General features: G+C 55.4%; 1 protein-coding gene across 3 annotated transcripts in view; it reads left to right on the top strand.

The window, feature by feature from the left end:
* The first annotated feature begins 1,956 nt into the window (after positions 1-1,956).
* The window catches only part of sik3 (SIK family kinase 3), a 63,992-nt gene continuing 44,726 nt past the window's right edge, over positions 1,957-21,222 (top strand). For 2 of the 3 annotated variants that reach the window (XM_081371495.1, XM_081371494.1), the window contains exon 1: positions 1,957-2,230. In XM_081371495.1, the coding sequence (XP_081227621.1) occupies positions 1,994-2,230 (237 nt within the window). In that variant the 5' untranslated portion in view covers positions 1,957-1,993. The remainder of the gene's footprint in view (positions 2,231-21,222) is intronic. The other variant, XM_081371497.1, reaches the window with a different exon arrangement.

Raw genomic sequence — 21,222 nt, 5'->3', positions numbered from 1 at the left:
GAGAAAATAATAAAAAGAATATAATGATAATATAATAATGATAATAATTAAATAAGACGCAAATATTCCAAAATGTGACATTAAAGCAGTGGTTCTCAATTCCAGTCCTCGTGACCCACTGCTCTGCACATTTTGTATGTCTCCCTTATTTAACACACCTGAACCAGATCATCAGGTCATTAGGAGAGAGTCCATGAACTGAAATGAGTGTGTCAGATAAGAGAGACATACAAAATGTGCAGAGCAGTGGGTCACGAGGACTGGAATTGAGAACCACTGCATTAAAGGCAAGGTAGGCGATTTCAGAGCTGCTAGCAATAGCGAGCTAGTTTTTAAAAGCATGAGCTACCATATTTCTGGTCCTGAGACTCTTCTATTATTTATTGCTATCAGGATGAAGAGAGGTTCAGCCAGTGGAACAAACAGTGCTTATAAAACACACTCTACTTTTAAAGCTACACTGTGCCATTTTTTAAGTTGATTCTTAGCAAAAAACACTTTGTTCTTTCAAAAGTATATGTGCTCATTAATGTGTAATTACGTCTACCAACTAATCAAGTATTCTCGTAAGTGTAGAATCTGCCATTTAGAATACACACGAGCGAGTCGCTCGAATGGCGGCAGCCATGTTGCGCCTCCATCTTGAAAATACATTAGCCACAGAGGGCGTCCCTGGAAACTCAAGCTTCGCCTTTCGCGTTTTGACCCTCAGTGGCGCCGAGACGAACGCGAGGGGGAGATTACTCGCGACTGCCGGCAGATTTGAAATAATACGGCCACTGTATGTGCTAAAACGCCCTCGGAATTTCACCGCTAGATGGGAGAAAATCCTACAGTGTAGCTTTAAAGAGTGTACGAATGACCGGTTTGTCCCCACAGCGACACCTGCAGGTGAAGATACAGCGGGACGCTTGCCGAGCGCTGGGGTTAGTGTGTGTGTGTGTGAGTGTGTGGTGTGTGTGTGTCTGGTGTGTGTGTGTCTGGTGTGTGTGTGTGTGTGTGTTTGTGTGCGTGTGTGTGTGTGTGTGTGTGTGTGTGTGTGTGTGTGTGTGTGTGGTGTGTGTGTGTCTGGTGTGTGTGTGTGTGTGAGTGTGTGGTGTGTGTGTGTCTGGTGTGTGTGTGTCTGGTGTGTGTGTGTGTGTGTGTGTGTGTGTGTGTGTGGTGTGTGTGTGTGTCTGCGTGTGTGTGTGGTGTGTGCATGTGTGTGTGTGTGTGGTGTGTGTGTGTGTGTCTGGTGTGTGTGTGTGGGAGGGGTGCATTTTTACAATGCAAAAAAAAACCACTAACTTGATGGTATTAATAAATAGAGCATTAATTACATAGCGTAAATATACAAAATAGAATTGTATTGGGTCTCCTTTTTTGTAATGTTTATTTAATCAGGAAAATGCGACAATATTAAGTGTAACAGGGACATGAATTTACATTTGATATGTAACATAATGTTAAAAAACTGTGAGGTGATTTTAAAACACAACTGAGAACATGGCTTGAGCATCTATAGGCTACTACACAATGCAAATATACCATATTAAAGAACGGTATAGACAGATAGATAGATAGATAGATAGATAGATAGATAGATGCGCATGCTCTGAGGCTCGTGCATGAGGAGTTGCGCATTCACGGTTCCCACATTCCTGTCTCCGAGCGCGTTTCCGGTTGGAAGGGGGGGGGGTATATGCAGGGAACTTCTTGTTGTCATGGCAATAGTTTCCTCAGCGCATTCGAGCATTAGACAGCGAGAGATCTGAAGAATATAATAAACCAAACACACACGCGCATGCGCGCACACGTTCCGTCGCCAAGGCGACCGAGACACGCGCTCGCGCGGGCAATGAAGTCATTGTTACGCTATCGGTTGCCACGGCGACATCCATGAGAGCGCGCTGCGGAAAGGGGCGGAGCTCGCGTCGTGACGCACGGCGGGGGCGTGTCCCGGGGAGCGCGCTGCGCGTCCTCGCTTGTTGTTCCCGCAGAGAGAGGGCAGAAGATGGCGGCCGTGTCGAGCGGGCCCGCCGCCGGGCTCCCGAACCCCAACCCGAACCAGAACCCGCACCCCAACCCGAGCCGCGAGCGAGCGCAGCCCAACGCCCCCATACACCACCCGAACGCGAGCGTCAGTCGCCCGCCCCCCGTGCGCGTCGGGTACTACGAGATGGAGCGCACCATCGGGAAGGGCAACTTCGCTGTGGTCAAACTCGCCACGCACATGATCACCAAAGCAAAGGTGAGGGACGCGTTAACGCTTTAAGATGCGGCGCGATACACGCACTGACGCGCGCGCTGGCCAGCGGAGACACCGAACACACACACAGAGAGAGAGAGATGCGGCCTGCGCTCGCGCCCGTGCGCGCGTCTGTGAAAATTGTGTGTAGATGTGTGTGTGTGTTGCGAATGGATTGTGTATGTGTTTGTTGGTGTGTGTAGTTTGCGTATATGGGGACTGTATGATAGTGTGTGTGTGTGTGTGTGTGTGTGTGTGTGTTATGAGAGTGTGTGTGTGTGTGTGTGTGTGTTATGAGAGTGTGTAGATGTGGGTTGTTAACTGTAATTCATGTTGTCTTATTGCAGCAGTGATGCTGTTGTGGGAGAAGAGAGGGATAGACAGATGGAGAGAGGGATAGATAGAGGGAGAGAGGGAGGGAGAGAGAGAGGGATAGAGAGAGGGATAGAGAGAGAGGGATAGATAGATAGACAGATAGATAGAGAGAGGGATCTGTTCACAGATATTATAATTTGTTACACTGTTAATTTGTACAATTAATTTAAGTTGTACATTTATATTTAAGTTATATTATAATATTTTATTATTTTGTACTTTATAATTTTATACTTTATAATTATTCTATGTGTTCCAAGCTTTGGCAATATTGTAATATGTACAGTCATGCTAATAAAGCAATCTTGAATTGAATAGATATATATATAGAGAGAGAGGGAAGTAATGGATATTTCATTATATATCATATGTGTGTGTTCTGATGATTCTCAGCACTTCTGAAGTGTGTGTGTGTGTGTGTGTGTGTGTGTGTGTGTTTCAGGTGTGTGTGTGTGTACTGCAGTATTTGATATTGTATTTGATTTGATTTGATCATAACAATCAGAACCGAGTCCATCGTCATCATCCTCACACACTCGTCTGTGTGTTTAGTGTTGATCTTTGTTCATCTGTGTGTGTTTGTACAGTGTAGGTGTCATGTGGGCAGCTGTGCGCTTCACTTGTGTGTGTGTGTGTGTGTGTGTGTGTGTGTGTGTGTGTGTGTGTGTGTGTGTGTGTGTGTGTGTGTGTCCTGGTTTGCCCGGATCACTGCAGGTCAGCTCCAGGATTCCCCAGTTTTAACTCCTCTTAACACTGATACACACCATTCAGAAACACACACACACACACACGAGCCTCTGACTGAAACACACACACACACACACACACACACACACACACACACACTCACTCACTCACTCACTCACTCACTCACTCACTCACTCACTCTCACTCTGACTGAAACACACACACACACACACACACACACACACACACACACAAGCCTCTGACTGAAACACACACACACACACACACACACACACACACACACACACACACACACACACACACGAGCCTCTGACTGAAACACACACACACTCTCACACACACACACACACACACACACACACTCTCCTGAAACACACACACACACACTCTCACATTCATATGCTAATGTCAGACACTAATTCCTCCACTGATATCTGTGGTTTTGTTGCTGTTGTGTGTGTGACGATTATGATCATGTGTGCTAAGGTGTGTGTGTTGCACTGGATATTCTCACACACAAGCTCACGGTGTGTGACATCGACCCCACACACACATACGCGTGACGCTGGTGTAGTTCTTGTGTGTTGATGATGATATGAAGGAGAGAGAGAGACTTCAGTGGTTCCTCGAGCCGTAGCGCTGGACATGCTAACACGCTGTAACCGCACGCTGGACATGCTAACACACGCTGTAACCGCACGCTGGACATGCTAACACACGCTGTAACCGCACGCTGGACATGCTAACACACGCTGGACATGCTAACACACGCTGTAACCGCACGCTGTACATGCTAACACACGCTGTAACCGCACGCTGGACATGCTAACACACGCTGTAACCGCACGCTGGACATGCTAACACGCTGTAACCGCACGCTGGACATGCTAACACACGCTGTAACCGCACGCTGGACATGCTAACACACGCTGTAACCGCACGCTGGACATGCTAACACACGCTGTAACCGCACGCTGGACATGCTAACACACGCTGTAACCGCACGCTGGACATGCTAACACACGCTGTAACCGCACGCTGGACATGCTAACACACGCTGTAACCGCACGCTGGACATGCTAACACACGCTGGACATGCTAACACACGCTGTAACCGCACGCTGTACATGCTAACACACGCTGTAACCGCACGCTGGACATGCTAACACACGCTGTAACCGCACGCTGGACATGCTAACACGCTGTAACCGCACGCTGGACATGCTAACACACGCTGTAACCGCACGCTGGACATGCTAACACACGCTGTAACCGCACGCTGGACATGCTAACACACGCTGTAACCGCACGCTGGACATGCTAACACGCTGTAACCGCACGCTGGACATGCTAACACACGCTGTAACCGCACGCTGGACATGCTAACACACGCTGTAACCGCACGCTGTACATGCTAACACACGCTGTAACCGCACGCTGGACATGCTAACATGATGTAACCGCACGCTGGACATGCTAACACACGCTGTAACCGCACGCTGGACATGCTAACACACGCTGTAACCGCACGCTGGACATGCTAACACACGCTGGACATGCTAACACACGCTGTAACCGCACGCTGTACATGCTAACACACGCTGTAACCGCACGCTGGACATGCTAACACACGCTGTAACCGCACGCTGGACATGCTAACACACGCTGTAACCGCACGCTGTACATGCTAACACACGCTGTAACCGCACGCTGGACATGCTAACACATGCTGTAACCGCACGCTGGACATGCTAACACACGCTGGACATGCTAACACACGCTGTAACCGCACGCTGTACATGCTAACACACGCTGTAACCGCACGCTGGACATGCTAACACACGCTGTAACCGCACGCTGGACATGCTAACACACGCTGTAACCGCACGCTGTACATGCTAACACACGCTGTAACCGCACGCTGGACATGCTAACACATGCTGTAACCGCACGCTGGACATGCTAACACACGCTGTAACCGCACGCTGGACATGCTAACACACGCTGAACATGCTAACACATGCTGTAACCGCACGCTGGACATGCTAACACACGCTGTAACCGCACGCTGGACATGCTAACACAAGCTGTAACCGCACGCTGGACATGCTAACACACGCTGTAACCGCACGCTGGACATGCTAACACACGCTGTAACCGCACGCTGGACATGCTAACACACGCTGTAACCGCACGCTGGACATGCTAACACACGCTGTAACCGCACGCTGGACATGCTAACACACGCTGTAACCGCACGCTGGACATGCTAACACACGCTGGACATGCTAACACACGCTGTAACCGCACGCTGTACATGCTAACACACGCTGTAACCGCACGCTGGACATGCTAACACACGCTGTAACCGCACGCTGGACATGCTAACACGCTGTAACCGCACGCTGGACATGCTAACACACGCTGTAACCGCACGCTGGACATGCTAACACACGCTGTAACCGCACGCTGGACATGCTAACACACGCTGTAACCGCACGCTGGACATGCTAACACACGCTGTAACCGCACGCTGGACATGCTAACACACGCTGTAACCGCACGCTGGACATGCTAACACGCTGTAACCGCACGCTGGACATGCAAACACACGCTGTAACCGCACGCTGTACATGCTAACACACGCTGTAACCGCACGCTGGACATGCTAACACGATGTAACCGCACGCTGGACATGCTAACACACGCTGTAACCGCACGCTGGACATGCTAACACACGCTGTAACCGCACGCTGGACATGCTAACATACGCTGTAACCGCACGCTGGACATGCTAACACACGCTGTAACCGCACGCTGTACATGCTAACACACGCTGTAACCGCACGTTGGACATGCTAACACATGCTGTAACCGCACGCTGGACATGCTAACACACGCTGTAACCGCACGCTGGACATGCTAACACACGCTGAACATGCTAACACATGCTGTAACCGCACGCTGGACATGCTAACACACGCTGTAACCGCACGCTGGACATGCTAACACAAGCTGTAACCGCACGCTGGACATGCTAACACACGCTGTAACCGCACGCTGGACATGCTAACACACGCTGTAACCGCACGCTGGACATGCTAACACACGCTGTAACCGCACGCTGAACATGCTAACACACGCTGTAACCGCACGCTGGACATGCTAACACACGCTGTAACCGCACGCTGAACATGCTAACACACGCTGTAACCGCACGATGGACATGCTAACACGCTGTAACCGCATGCTGGACATGCTAACACACGCTGTAACCGCACGCTGGACATGCTAACACACGCTGTAACCGCACGCTGAACATGCTAACACGCTGTAACCGCACGCTGGACATGCTAACACACGCTGTAACCGCACGCTGAACATGCTAACACACGCTGTAACCGCACGCTGGACATGCTAACACACGCTGTAACCGCACGCTGAACATGCTAACACACGCTGTAACCGCACGCTGGACATGCTAACACACGCTGTAACCGCACGCTGAACATGTTAACACACGCTGTAACCGCACGCTGAACATGCTAACACACGCTGTAACCGCACGCTGGACATGCTAACACGCTGTAACCGCACGCTGGACATGCTAATACACGCTGTAACCGCACGCTGAACATGCTAACACACGCTGTAACCGCACGCTGGACATGCTAACACACGCTGTAACCGCACGCTGAACATGCTAACACACGCTGTAACCGCACGCTGAACATGCTAACACACGCTGTAACCGCACGCTGAACATGCTAACACGCTGTAACCGCACGCTGAACATGCTAACACGCTGTAACCGCACGCTGAACATGCTAACACGCTGTAACCGCACGACATCTGCCAGATCGAGCGGCGTTTCTGTAGTTCCAATGAGACGCAAGAAACTACAAATTTGACTAGCTTTACAGCAAGCGTTACAATAGTCATTATTTAGTTTTTCTTTGTTTCTGATGTCGCAGTACATCAAACTTTCATAAAATCAGCACACTAATGCTGACTAAAGTACACGTTTCGCTAAAATATGTTTTGTTAGAATAGAAATTAAGTGTAGTTTTACAATTCTAAATGTAACACAAGTAATCATATTTGTGAGGGTCACTATTGTTACAGTGAAGTCACTATTGCTGGAATAGTAGGGCCCTATGGTAGTAGGGCCTAAACGCGGACGGAATCACGGAATTTGCATATATTTTGTTGACATATTAAATAAACAATTTTTTTTACTTCCTTCTCATTTTTTCAGCTTAAAACAACAAACATAGAAAGGTCTCTACCTAAACCCAGAGCCATATAGAGAGACATCTGTCAATACAGTTAATATACAGGGAAGCAAACAGCGCGCTTTCCACTAGTGTTTCTTCCCGCTGATTCAACATGAAGGATGGGGGTGCACCGCAAACACTGCGGGGGTTTTTCTCTTCTCCGTAAATAAATCTCGTGGCAGATCTACAGCAAGCGTTTCTTGGTGGTGGGAATCTGTTAGCTACTAAAACTTCTTTGTCGTTGTGGAGAGCGCAGTGCATGGTTGCATAGCAACGACAGACGCCACGGGAACATCGGACCGCATTTTTGGCCAGAGATTTGTTGAAGGTTTGGCTGAATTTTGGAGAATTTTGAATGTGCTTTGCTGAATATATTAACAGTTTAAATAAAAAAGATGAATTGTGAGTTTGTGTAACTTAATTTTTAAAGGTCAATACTGCTTAGAAGTGAAAAGAAAACATGCAAATCCGAAAAATCCGAAAGGGCAAAAAAAAAAAAACGGAATTTGAGAAAAAATAAAACGGATTTCATAGGGCCCTATATATATAGGCTACATGCATATGTGTGTATTTATATAGGCTATACAAAATACTTATACACAGTACACACACATATATGTATTATGTAAACTGAAACTTTCATTTTGGGAATATCGTGATTTGGCAAGTGTGTCGTTAACCCCTTGTTTACACACATCTTTAGGCAGTATTAGTGATTTCTTGATTTTAGTGGATGTTCAATATTGATTCTCAAATTCCAAGAACTGAACAAAAGCGTCACCGAACATTATCTGGAGCTCCTTCCATCCAGTAATCACAATCACCTTTGTGATTTGACAGTTTTAAAATGTATTAAAGTAATAATAATAAGAATAATACATTTAATTTGTAAGCGCTTTTCTAAGTACTCAAAGACACTTTACAGAAAATTATAAAACAGATGTAGCAACATAGAAAATTGTAAAGCAAATGTAGCAAAAAGTCTTCGCTTTTCACATTCTGTCTGCTTTATCACTAAATTCGGTCAGTAAATGTGTGTGTGTTTAATGTGTGTGACGGATGAAGCGATTGTCTCTTCCTCTTCACTACTAGTTACAGCAGCAAATCAACATGATGAACATCAGAAGGAATGATGAAAGATTCAGAATAACTCACTGAAATCAATCATGTCTCATATCATCCATCCGTCAGTGTTTCAGAACGCATCAATATGAGAACAGTAGCGTCACATTTACTCAGAGAAGCCAGCCAGTGTCCGTAACCTCGCCCCTCCGCTAGAGAAACGAGCGTCAGTGTCCGTAACCTCGCCCGTCCGCTAGAGAAACGAGCGTCAGTGTCCGTAACCTCGCCCGTCCGCTAGAGAAACGAGTGCCAGTGTCCGTAACCTCGCCCGTCCGCTAGAGAAACGAGCACCAGTGTCCGTAACCTCGCCCGTCCGCTAGAGAAACGAGCGCCAGTGTCCGTAACCTCGCCCGTCCGCTAGAGAAACGAGTGCCAGTGTCCGTAACCTCGCCCGTCCACTAGAGAAACGAGCGTCAGTGTCCGTAACCTCGCCCGTCCGCTAGAGAAACGAGTGCCAGTGTCCGTAACCTCGCCCGTCCGCTAGAGAAACGAGCGCCAGTGTCCGTAACCTCGCCCGTCCGCTAGAGAAACGAGCGCCAGTGTCCGTAACCTCGCCCGTCCGCTAGAGAAACGAGCGCCAGTGTCCGTAACCTCGCCCGTCCGCTAGAGAAACGAGTGCCAGTGTCCGTAACCTCGCCCGTCCGCTAGAGAAACGAGTGCCAGTGTCCGTAACCTCGCCCGTCCGCTAGAGAAACGAGCGCCAGTGTCCGTAACCTCGCCCGTCCGCTAGAGAAACGAGTGCCAGTGTCCGTAACCTCGCCCGTCCGCTAGAGAAACGAGTGCCAGTGTCCGTAACCTCGCCCGTCCACTAGAGAAACGAGCGTCAGTGTCCGTAACCTCGCCCGTCCGCTAGAGAAACGAGCGTCAGTGTCCGTAACCTCGCCCGTCCGCTAGAGAAACGAGCGCCAGTGTCCGTAACCTCGCCCGTCCGCTAGAGAAACGAGCGCCAGTGTCCGTAACCTCGCCCGTCCGCTAGAGAAACGAGCGCCAGTGTCCGTAACCTCGCCCGTCCGCTAGAGAAACGAGCGCCAGTGTCCGTAACCTCGCCCGTCCGCTAGAGAAACGAGCGCCAGTGTCCGTAACCTCGCCCATCCGCTAGAGAAACGAGCGCCAGTGTCCGTAACCTCGCCCGTCCGCTAGAGAAACGAGCGCCAGTGTCCGTAACCTCGCTCGTCCGCTAGAGAAACGAGCCCCAGTGTCCGTAACCTCGCTCGTCCGCTAGAGAAACGAGCTCCAGTGTCCGTAACCTCGCACGTCCGCTGGAGAAACGAGCGCCAGTGTCCGTAACCTCGCTCGTCCGCTAGAGAAACGAGCTCCACTGTCCGTAACCTCACCCGTCCGCTGGAGAAACGAGCGCCAGTGTCCGTAACCTCGCCCGTCCGCTGGAGAAACGAGCGTCAGTGTCCGTAACCTCGCTCGTCCGCTAGAGAAACGAGCGCCATTGTCCGCTAGAGAAACGAGCGCCAGTGTCCGTAACCTCGCCCGTCCGCTAGAGAAACGAGCACCAGTGTCCGTAACCTCGCCCGTCCGCTGGAGAAATGAGCGCCAGTGTCCGTAACCTCGCTCGTCCGCTGGAGAAACGAGCGCCAGTGTCCGTAACCTCGCCCGTCCGCTAGAGAAACGAGCGCCAGTGTCCGCTAGAGAAACGAGCGTCAGTGTCCGTAACCTCGCTCGTCCGCTAGAGAAACGAGCGCCAGTGTCCGTAACCTCGTTCGTCCGCTCGAGAAACGAGCGCCAGTGTCCGTAACCTCGCTCGTCCGCTAGAGAAACGAGCGCCAGTGTCCGTAACCTCGCTCGCCCGCTAGAGAAACGAGCGCCAGTGTCCGTAACCTCGCTCGTCCGCTAGAGAAACGAGCACCAGTGTCCGTAACCTCGCTCGTCCGCTCGAGAAACGAGCCCCAGTGTCCGTAACCTCGCTCGTCCGCTAGAGAAACGAGCGCAAGTGTCCGTAACCTCGCTCGTCCGCTAGAGAAACGAGCGTCAGTGTCTGTAACCTCGCTCGTCCGCTAGAGAAACGAGCGCCAGTGTCCGTAACCTCGCTCGTCCGCTGGAGAAACGAGCGCCAGTGTCCGTAACCTCGCTCGTCCGCTGGAGAAACGAGCGCCAGTGTCCGTAACCTCGCCCGCCCGCTAGAGAAACGAGCGCCAGTGTCCGTAACCTCGCTCGTCCGCTAGAGAAATGAGCGCCAGTGTCCGCTAGAGAAACGAGCGCCAGTGTCCGTAACCTCGCCCGTCCGCTAGAGAAACGAGCACCAGTGTCCGTAACCTCGCCCGTCCGCTGGAGAAATGAGCGCCAGTGTCCGTAACCTCGCTCGTCCGCTGGAGAAACGAGCGCCAGTGTCCGTAACCTCGCCCGTCCGCTAGAGAAACTAGCGCCAGTGTCCGCTAGAGAAACAAGCGTCAGTGTCCGTAACCTCGCTCGTCCGCTAGAGAAACGAGCGCCAGTGTCCGTAACCTCGTTCGTCCGCTCGAGAAACGAGCGCCAGTGTCCATAACCTCGCTCGTCCGCTAGAGAAACGAGCGCCAGTGTCCGTAACCTCGCTCGCCCGCTAGAGAAACGAGCGCCAGTGTCCGTAACCTCGCTCGTCCGCTAGAGAAACGAGCACCAGTGTCCGTAACCTCGCTCGTCCGCTCGAGAAACGAGCCCCAGTGTCCGTAACCTCGCTCGTCCGCTAGAGAAACGAGCGCAAGTGTCCGTAACCTCGCTCGTCCGCTAGAGAAACGAGCGTCAGTGTCCGTAACCTCGCTCGTCCGCTAGAGAAACGAGCGCCAGTGTCCGTAACCTCGCTCGTCCGCTAGAGAAACGAGCGCCAGTGTCCGTAACCTCGCCCGCCCGCTAGAGAAACGAGCGCCAGTGTCCGTAACCTCGCCCGTCCGCTGGAGAAACGAGCGCCAGTGTCCGTAATCTCGCTCGTCCGCTAGAGAAACGAGCGCCAGTGTCCGTAACCTCGCTCGTCCGCTAGAGAAACGAGCTCCAGTGTCCGTAACCTCGCTCGTCCGCTAGAGAAACGAGCGCCAGTGTCCACTAGAGAAACGAGCGCCAGTGTCCGTAATCTCGCTCGTCCGCTAGAGAAACGAGCGCCAGTGTCCGTAACCTCGCTCGTCCGCTAGAGAAACGAGCTCCAGTGTCCGTAACCTCGCTCGTCCGCTAGAGAAACGAGCTCCAGTGTCCGTAACCTCGCTCGTCCGCTAGAGAAACGAGCGCCAGTGTCCACTAGAGAAACGAGCGTCAGTGTCCGTAACCTCGCTCGTCCGCTAGAGAAACGAGCGCCAGTGTCCTTAACCTCGCTCGTCCGCTAGAGAAACGAGCGCCAGTGTCCGTAACCTTGCTCGTCCGCTAGAGAAACGAGCGTCAGTGTCCGTAACCTCGCTCGTCCGCTAGAGAAACTAGCCCCAGTGTCCGTAACCTCGCTCGTCCGCTCGAGAAACGAGCGCCAGTGTCCGTAACCTCGCTCGTCCGCTAGAGAAACGAGCGCCAGTGTCCGTAACCTCGCCCGTCCGCTAGAGAAACGAGCGCCAGTGTCCGTAACCTCGCCCGTCCGCTAGAGAAACGAGCGCCAGTGTCCGTAACCTCGCCCGTCCGCTAGAGAAACGAGCGCCAGTGTCCGTAACCTCGCTCGTCCGCTGGAGAAACGAGCACCAGTGTCCGTAACCTCGCCCGTCCGCTGGAGAAATGAGCGCCAGTGTCCGTAACCTCGCTCGTCCGCTGGAGAAACGAGCGCCAGTGTCCGTAACCTCGCCCGTCCGCTAGAGAAACGAGCGCCAGTGTCCGCTAGAGAAACGAGCGTCAGTGTCCGTAACCTCGCTCGTCCGCTAGAGAAACGAGCGCCAGTGTCCGTAACCTCGTTCGTCCGCTCGAGAAACGAGCGCCAGTGTCCGTAGCCTCGCTCGTCCGCTAGAGAAACGAGCGCCAGTGTCCGTAACCTCGCTCGCCCGCTAGAGAAACGAGCGCCAGTGTCCGTAACCTCGCTCGTCCGCTGGAGAAACGAGCGCCAGTGTCCGTAACCTCGCCCGCCCGCTAGAGAAACGAGCGCCAGTGTCCGTAACCTCGCTCGTCCGCTAGAGAAACGAGCGCCAGTGTCCGTAACCTCGCTCGTCCGCTAGAGAAACGAGCTCCAGTGTCCGTAACCTCGCTCGTCCGCTAGAGAAACGAGCTCCAGTGTCCGTAACCTCGCTCGTCCGCTAGAGAAACGAGCGCCAGTGTCCACTAGAGAAACGAGCGCCAGTGTCCGTAATCTCGCTCGTCCGCTAGAGAAACGAGCGCCAGTGTCCGTAACCTCGCTCGTCCGCTAGAGAAACGAGCTCCAGTGTCCGTAACCTCGCTCGTCCGCTAGAGAAACGAGCTCCAGTGTCCGTAACCTCGCTCGTCCGCTAGAGAAACGAGCGCCAGTGTCCACTAGAGAAACGAGCGTCAGTGTCCGTAACCTCGCTCGTCCGCTAGAGAAACGAGCGCCAGTGTCCGTAACCTCGCTCGTCCGCTAGAGAAACGAGCGCCAGTGTCCGTAACCTTGCTCGTCCGCTAGAGAAACGAGCGTCAGTGTCCGTAACCTCGCTCGTCCGCTAGAGAAACTAGCCCCAGTGTCCGTAACCTCGCTCGTCCGCTCGAGAAACGAGCGCCAGTGTCCGTAACCTCGCTCGTCCGCTAGAGAAACGAGCGCCAGTGTCCGTAACCTTGCTCGTCCGCTAGAGAAACGAGCGCCAGTGTCCGTAACCTCGCTCGTCCGCTAGAGAAACGAGCGCCAGTGTCCGTAACCTCGCTCGTCCGCTAGAGAAACGAGCGCCAGTGTCCGTAACCTCGCTCGTCCGCTAGAGAAACGAGCGCCAGTGTCCGTAACCTCGCTCGTCCGCTAGAGAAACGAGCGCCAGTGTCCGCTAGAGAAACGAGCGTCAGTGTCCGTAACCTCGCTCGTCCGCTAGAGAAACGAGCGCCAGTGTCCGTAACCTCGCTCGTCCGCTCGAGAAACGAGCGCCAGTGTCCGTAACCTCGCTCGTCCGCTAGAGAAACGAGCGCCAGTGTCCGTAACCTCGCTCGCCCGCTAGAGAAACGAGCCCCAGTGTCCGTAACCTCGCTCGCCCGCTAGAGAAACGAGCGTCAGTGTCCGTAACCTCGCTCGTCCGCTAGAGAAACGAGCGCCAGTGTCCGTAACCTCGCTCGTTCGCTAGAGAAACGAGCGCCAGTGTCCGTAACCTCGCTCGCCCGCTAGAGAAACTAGCCGCAGTGTCCGTAACCTCGCCCGTCCGCTAGAGAAACGAGCGTCAGTGTCCGTAACCTCGCTCGTCCGCTAGAGAAACGAGCGCCAGTGTCCGTAACCTCGCTCGTCCGCTAGAGAAACGAGCGCAAGTGTCCGTAACCTCGCTCGTCCGCTAGAGAAACGAGCGCCAGTGTCCGTAACCTCGCTCGTCCGCTAGAGAAACGAGCGTCAGTGTCCGTAACCTCGCTCGTCCGCTAGAGAAACGAGCGCCAGTGTCCGTAACCTCGCCCGTCCGCTAGAGAAACGAGCGTCAGTGTCCGTAACCTCGCCCGTCCGCTAGAGAAACGAGCGTCAGTGTCCGTAACCTCGCCCGTCCGCTGGAGAAACGAGCGCCAGTGTCCGTAACCTCGCCCGTCCGCTAGAGAAACGAGCGCCAGTGTCCGTAACCTCGCCCGTCCGCTAGAGAAACGAGCGCCAGTGTCCGTAACCTCGCCCGTCCGCTAGAGAAACGAGCGCCAGTGTCCGTAACCTCGCTCGTCCGCTCGAGAAACGAGCGCCAGTGTCCGTAACCTCGCTCGTCCGCTAGAGAAACGAGCGCCAGTGTCCGTAACCTCGCTCGTCCGCTAGAGAAACGAGCGCCAGTGTCCGTAACCTCGCTCGTCCGCTAGAGAAACGAGCGCCAGTGTCCGTAACCTCGCTCGTCCGCTAGAGAAACGAGCGCCAGTGTCCGTAACCTCGCTCGTCCGCTAGAGAAACGAGCGCCAGTGTCCGTAACCTCGCTCGTCCGCTAGAGAAACGAGCGCCAGTGTCCGCTAGAGAAACGAGCGTCAGTGTCCGTAACCTCGCTCGTCCGCTAGAGAAACGAGCGCCAGTGTCCGTAACCTCGCTCGTCCGCTCGAGAAACGAGCGCCAGTGTCCGTAACCTCGCTCGTCCGCTAGAGAAACGAGCGCCAGTGTCCGTAACCTCGCTCGCCCGCTAGAGAAACGAGCCCCAGTGTCCGTAACCTCGCTCGCCCGCTAGAGAAACGAGCGTCAGTGTCCGTAACCTCGCTCGTCCGCTAGAGAAACGAGCGCCAGTGTCCGTAACCTCGCCCGTCCGCTAGAGAAACGAGCGTCAGTGTCCGTAACCTCGCCCGTCCGCTAGAGAAACGAGCGTCAGTGTCCGTAACCTCGCCCGTCCGCTAGAGAAACGAGCGCCAGTGTCCGTAACCTCGCTCGTCCGCTAGAGAAACGAGCCCCAGTGTCCGTAACCTCGCTCGTCCGCTAGAGAAACGAGCTCCAGTGTCCGTAACCTCGCACGTCCGCTGGAGAAACGAGCGCCAGTGTCCGTAACCTCGCTCGTCCGCTAGAGAAACGAGCTCCACTGTCCGTAACCTCACCCGTCCGCTGGAGAAACGAGCGCCAGTGTCCGTAACCTCGCCCGTCCGCTGGAGAAACGAGCGTCAGTGTCCGTAACCTCGCTCGTCCGCTAGAGAAACGAGCGCCATTGTCCGCTAGAGAAACGAGCGCCAGTGTCCGTAACCTCGCCCGTCCGCTAGAGAAACGAGCACCAGTGTCCGTAACCTCGCCCGTCCGCTGGAGAAATGAGCGCCAGTGTCCGTAACCTCGCTCGTCCGCTGGAGAAACGAGCGCCAGTGTCCGTAACCTCGCCCGTCCGCTAGAGAAACGAGCGCCAGTGTCCGCTAGAGAAACGAGCGTCAGTGTCCGTAACCTCGCTCGTCCGCTAGAGAAACGAGCGCCAGTGTCCGTAACCTCGTTCGTCCGCTCGAGAAACGAGCGCCAGTGTCCGTAACCTCGCTCGTCCGCTAGAGAAACGAGCGCCAGTGTCCGTAACCTCGCTCGCCCGCTAGAGAAACGAGCGCCAGTGTCCGTAACCTCGCTCGTCCGCTAGAGAAACGAGCACCAGTGTCCGTAACCTCGCTCGTCCGCTCGAGAAACGAGCCCCAGTGTCCGTAACCTCGCTCGTCCGCTAGAGAAACGAGCGCAAGTGTCCGTAACCTCGCTCGTCCGCTAGAGAAACGAGCGTCAGTGTCTGTAACCTCGCTCGTCCGCTAGAGAAACGAGCGCCAGTGTCCGTAACCTCGCTCGTCCGCTGGAGAAACGAGCGCCAGTGTCCGTAACCTCGCTCGTCCGCTGGAGAAACGAGCGCCAGTGTCCGTAACCTCGCCCGCCCGCTAGAGAAACGAGCGCCAGTGTCCGTAACCTCGCTCGTCCGCTAGAGAAATGAGCGCCAGTGTCCGCTAGAGAAACGAGCGCCAGTGTCCGTAACCTCGCCCGTCCGCTAGAGAAACGAGCACCAGTGTCCGTAACCTCGCCCGTCCGCTGGAGAAATGAGCGCCAGTGTCCGTAACCTCGCTCGTCCGCTGGAGAAACGAGCGCCAGTGTCCGTAACCTCGCCCGTCCGCTAGAGAAACTAGCGCCAGTGTCCGCTAGAGAAACAAGCGTCAGTGTCCGTAACCTCGCTCGTCCGCTAGAGAAACGAGCCCCAGTGTCCGTAACCTCGCTCGTCCGCTAGAGAAACGAGCTCCAGTGTCCGTAACCTCGCACGTCCGCTGGAGAAACGAGCGCCAGTGTCCGTAACCTCGCTCGTCCGCTAGAGAAACGAGCTCCACTGTCCGTAACCTCACCCGTCCGCTGGAGAAACGAGCGCCAGTGTCCGTAACCTCGCCCGTCCGCTGGAGAAACGAGCGTCAGTGTCCGTAACCTCGCTCGTCCGCTAGAGAAACGAGCGCCATTGTCCGCTAGAGAAACGAGCGCCAGTGTCCGTAACCTCGCCCGTCCGCTAGAGAAACGAGCACCAGTGTCCGTAACCTCGCCCGTCCGCTGGAGAAATGAGCGCCAGTGTCCGTAACCTCGCTCGTCCGCTGGAGAAACGAGCGCCAGTGTCCGTAACCTCGCCCGTCCGCTAGAGAAACGAGCGCCAGTGTCCGCTAGAGAAACGAGCGTCAGTGTCCGTAACCTCGCTCGTCCGCTAGAGAAACGAGCGCCAGTGTCCGTAACCTCGTTCGTCCGCTCGAGAAACGAGCGCCAGTGTCCGTAACCTCGCTCGTCCGCTAGAGAAACGAGCGCCAGTGTCCGTAACCTCGCTCGCCCGCTAGAGAAACGAGCGCCAGTGTCCGTAACCTCGCTCGTCCGCTAGAGAAACGAGCACCAGTGTCCGTAACCTCGCTCGTCCGCTCGAGAAACGAGCCCCAGTGTCCGTAACCTCGCTCGTCCGCTAGAGAAACGAGCGCAAGTGTCCGTAACCTCGCTCGTCCGCTAGAGAAACGAGCGTCAGTGTCTGTAACCTCGCTCGTCCGCTAGAGAAACGAGCGCCAGTGTCCGTAACCTCGCTCGTCCGCTGGAGAAACGAGCGCCAGTGTCCGTAACCTCGCTCGTCCGCTGGAGAAACGAGCGCCAGTGTCCGTAACCTCGCCCGCCCGCTAGAGAAACGAGCGCCAGTGTCCGTAACCTCGCTCGTCCGCTAGAGAAATGAGCGCCAGTGTCCGCTAGAGAAACGAGCGCCAGTGTCCGTAACCTCGCCCGTCCGCTAGAGAAACGAGCACCAGTGTCCGTAACCTCGCCCGTCCGCTGGAGAAATGAGCGCCAGTGTCCGTAACCTCGCTCGTCCGCTGGAGAAACGAGCGCCAGTGTCCGTAACCTCGCCCGTCCGCTAGAGAAACTAGCGCCAGTGTCCGCTAGAGAAACAAGCGTCAGTGTCCGTAACCTCGCTCGTCCGCTAGAGAAACGAGCGCCAGTGTCCGTAACCTCGTTCGTCCGCTCGAGAAACGAGCGCCAGTGTCCATAACCTCGCTCGTCCGCTAGAGAAACGAGCGCCAGTGTCCGTAACCTCGCTCGCCCGCTAGAGAAACGAGCGCCAGTGTCCGTAACCTCGCTCGTCCGCTAGAGAAACGAGCACCAGTGTCCGTAACCTCGCTCGTCCGCTCGAGAAACGAGCCCCAGTGTCCGTAACCTCGCTCGTCCGCTAGAGAAACGAGCGCAAGTGTCCGTAACCTCGCTCGTCCGCTAGAGAAACGAGCGTCAGTGTCCGTAACCTCGCTCGTCCGCTAGAGAAACGAGCGCCAGTGTCCGTAACCTCGCTCGTCCGCTAGAGAAACGAGCGCCAGTGTCCGTAACCTCGCCCGCCCGCTAGAGAAACGAGCGCCAGTGTCCGTAACCTCGCCCGTCCGCTGGAGAAACGAGCGCCAGTGTCCGTAATCTCGCTCGTCCGCTAGAGAAACGAGCGCCAGTGTCCGTAACCTCGCTCGTCCGCTAGAGAAACGAGCTCCAGTGTCCGTAACCTCGCTCGTCCGCTAGAGAAACGAGCGCCAGTGTCCACTAGAGAAACGAGCGCCAGTGTCCGTAATCTCGCTCGTCCGCTAGAGAAACGAGCGCCAGTGTCCGTAACCTCGCTCGTCCGCTAGAGAAACGAGCTCCAGTGTCCGTAACCTCGCTCGTCCGCTAGAGAAACGAGCTCCAGTGTCCGTAACCTCGCTCGTCCGCTAGAGAAACGAGCGCCAGTGTCCACTAGAGAAACGAGCGTCAGTGTCCGTAACCTCGCTCGTCCGCTAGAGAAACGAGCGCCAGTGTCCTTAACCTCGCTCGTCCGCTAGAGAAACGAGCGCCAGTGTCCGTAACCTTGCTCGTCCGCTAGAGAAACGAGCGTCAGTGTCCGTAACCTCGCTCGTCCGCTAGAGAAACTAGCCCCAGTGTCCGTAACCTCGCTCGTCCGCTCGAGAAACGAGCGCCAGTGTCCGTAACCTCGCTCGTCCGCTAGAGAAACGAGCGCCAGTGTCCGTAACCTCGCCCGTCCGCTAGAGAAACGAGCGCCAGTGTCCGTAACCTCGCCCGTCCGCTAGAGAAACGAGTGCCAGTGTCCGTAACCTCGCCCGTCCGCTAGAGAAACGAGCGCCAGTGTCCGTAACCTCGCTCGTCCGCTGGAGAAACGAGCACCAGTGTCCGTAACCTCGCCCGTCCGCTGGAGAAATGAGCGCCAGTGTCCGTAACCTCGCTCGTCCGCTGGAGAAACGAGCGCCAGTGTCCGTAACCTCGCCCGTCCGCTAGAGAAACGAGCGCCAGTGTCCGCTAGAGAAACGAGCGTCAGTGTCCGTAATCTCGCTCGTCCGCTAGAGAAACGAGCGCCAGTGTCCGTAACCTCGTTCGTCCGCTCGAGAAACGAGCGCCAGTGTCCGTAGCCTCGCTCGTCCGCTAGAGAAACGAGCGCCAGTGTCCGTAACCTCGCTCGCCCGCTAGAGAAACGAGCGCCAGTGTCCGTAACCTCGCTCGTCCGCTGGAGAAACGAGCGCCAGTGTCCGTAACCTCGCCCGCCCGCTAGAGAAACGAGCGCCAGTGTCCGTAACCTCGCTCGTCCGCTAGAGAAACGAGCGCCAGTGTCCGTAACCTCGCTCGTCCGCTAGAGAAACGAGCTCCAGTGTCCGTAACCTCGCTCGTCCGCTAGAGAAACGAGCTCCAGTGTCCGTAACCTCGCTCGTCCGCTAGAGAAACGAGCGCCAGTGTCCACTAGAGAAACGAGCGCCAGTGTCCGTAATCTCGCTCGTCCGCTAGAGAAACGAGCGCCAGTGTCCGTAACCTCGCTCGTCCGCTAGAGAAACGAGCTCCAGTGTCCGTAACCTCGCTCGTCCGCTAGAGAAACGAGCTCCAGTGTCCGTAACCTCGCTCGTCCGCTAGAGAAACGAGCGCCAGTGTCCACTAGAGAAACGAGCGTCAGTGTCCGTAACCTCGCTCGTCCGCTAGAGAAACGAGCGCCAGTGTCCGTAACCTCGCTCGTCCGCTAGAGAAACGAGCGCCAGTGTCCGTAACCTTGCTCGTCCGCTAGAGAAACGAGCGTCAGTGTCCGTAACCTCGCTCGTCCGCTAGAGAAACTAGCCCCAGTGTCCGTAACCTCGCTCGTCCGCTCGAGAAACGAGCGCCAGTGTCCGTAACCTCGCTCGTCCGCTAGAGAAACGAGCGCCAGTGTCCGTAACCTTGCTCGTCCGCTAGAGAAACGAGCGCCAGTGTCCGTAACCTCGCTCGTCCGCTAGAGAAACGAGCGCCAGTGTCCGTAACCTCGCTCGTCCGCTAGAGAAACGAGCGCCAGTGTCCGTAACCTCGCTCGTCCGCTAGAGAAACGAGCGCCAGTGTCCGTAACCTCGCTCGTCCGCTAGAGAAACGAGCGCCAGTGTCCGCTAGAGAAACGAGCGTCAGTGTCCGTAACCTCGCTCGTCCGCTAGAGAAACGAGCGCCAGTGTCCGTAACCTCGCTCGTCCGCTCGAGAAACGAGCGCCAGTGTCCGTAACCTCGCTCGTCCGCTAGAGAAACGAGCGCCAGTGTCCGTAACCTCGCTCGCCCGCTAGAGAAACGAGCCCCAGTGTCCGTAACCTCGCTCGCCCGCTAGAGAAACGAGCGTCAGTGTCCGTAACCTCGCTCGTCCGCTAGAGAAACGAGCGCCAGTGTCCGTAACCTCGCTCGTTCGCTAGAGAAACGAGCGCCAGTGTCCGTAACCTCGCTCGCCCGCTAGAGAAACTAGCCGCAGTGTCCGTAACCTCGCCCGTCCGCTAGAGAAACGAGCGTCAGTGTCCGTAACCTCGCTCGTCCGCTAGAGAAACGAGCGCCAGTGTCCGTAACCTCGCTCGTCCGCTAGAGAAACGAGCGTCAGTGTCCGTAACCTCGCTCGTCCGCTAGAGAAACGAGCGCCAGTGTCCGTAACCTCGCTCGTCCGCTAGAGAAACGAGCGCAAGTGTCCGTAACCTCGCTCGTCCGCTAGAGAAACGAGCGCCAGTGTCCGTAACCTCGCTCGTCCGCTAGAGAAACGAGCGTCAGTGTCCGTAACCTCGCTCGTCCGCTAGAGAAACGAGCGCCAGTGTCCGTAACCTCGCCCGTCCGCTAGAGAAACGAGCGTCAGTGTCCGTAACCTCGCCCGTCCGCTAGAGAAACGAGCGTCAGTGTCCGTAACCTCGCCCGTCCGCTGGAGAAACGAGCGCCAGTGTCCGTAACCTCGCCCGTCCGCTAGAGAAACGAGCGCCAGTGTCCGTAACCTCGCCCGTCCGCTAGAGAAACGAGCGCCAGTGTCCGTAACCTCGCCCGTCCGCTAGAGAAACGAGCGCCAGTGTCCGTAACCTCGCCCGTCCGCTAGAGAAACGAGCGTCAGTGTCCGTAACCTCGCCCGTCCGCTAGAGAAACGAGCGTCAGTGTCCGTAACCTCGCCCGTCCGCTAGAGAAACGAGCGCCAGTGTCCGTAACCTCGCCCGTCCGCTAGAGAAACGAGCGCCAGTGTCCGTAACCTCGCCCGTCCACTAGAGAAACGAGCGCCAGTGTCCGTAACCTCGCCCGTCCGCTAGAGAAAC

This window comes from Scardinius erythrophthalmus (genome assembly GCF_964197995.2).
Source record: "Scardinius erythrophthalmus genome assembly, chromosome: 7".
NCBI classification, from domain to species: domain Eukaryota; kingdom Metazoa; phylum Chordata; class Actinopteri; order Cypriniformes; family Leuciscidae; genus Scardinius; species Scardinius erythrophthalmus.
This window is presented reverse-complemented; position numbering and strand designations above follow the sequence as displayed.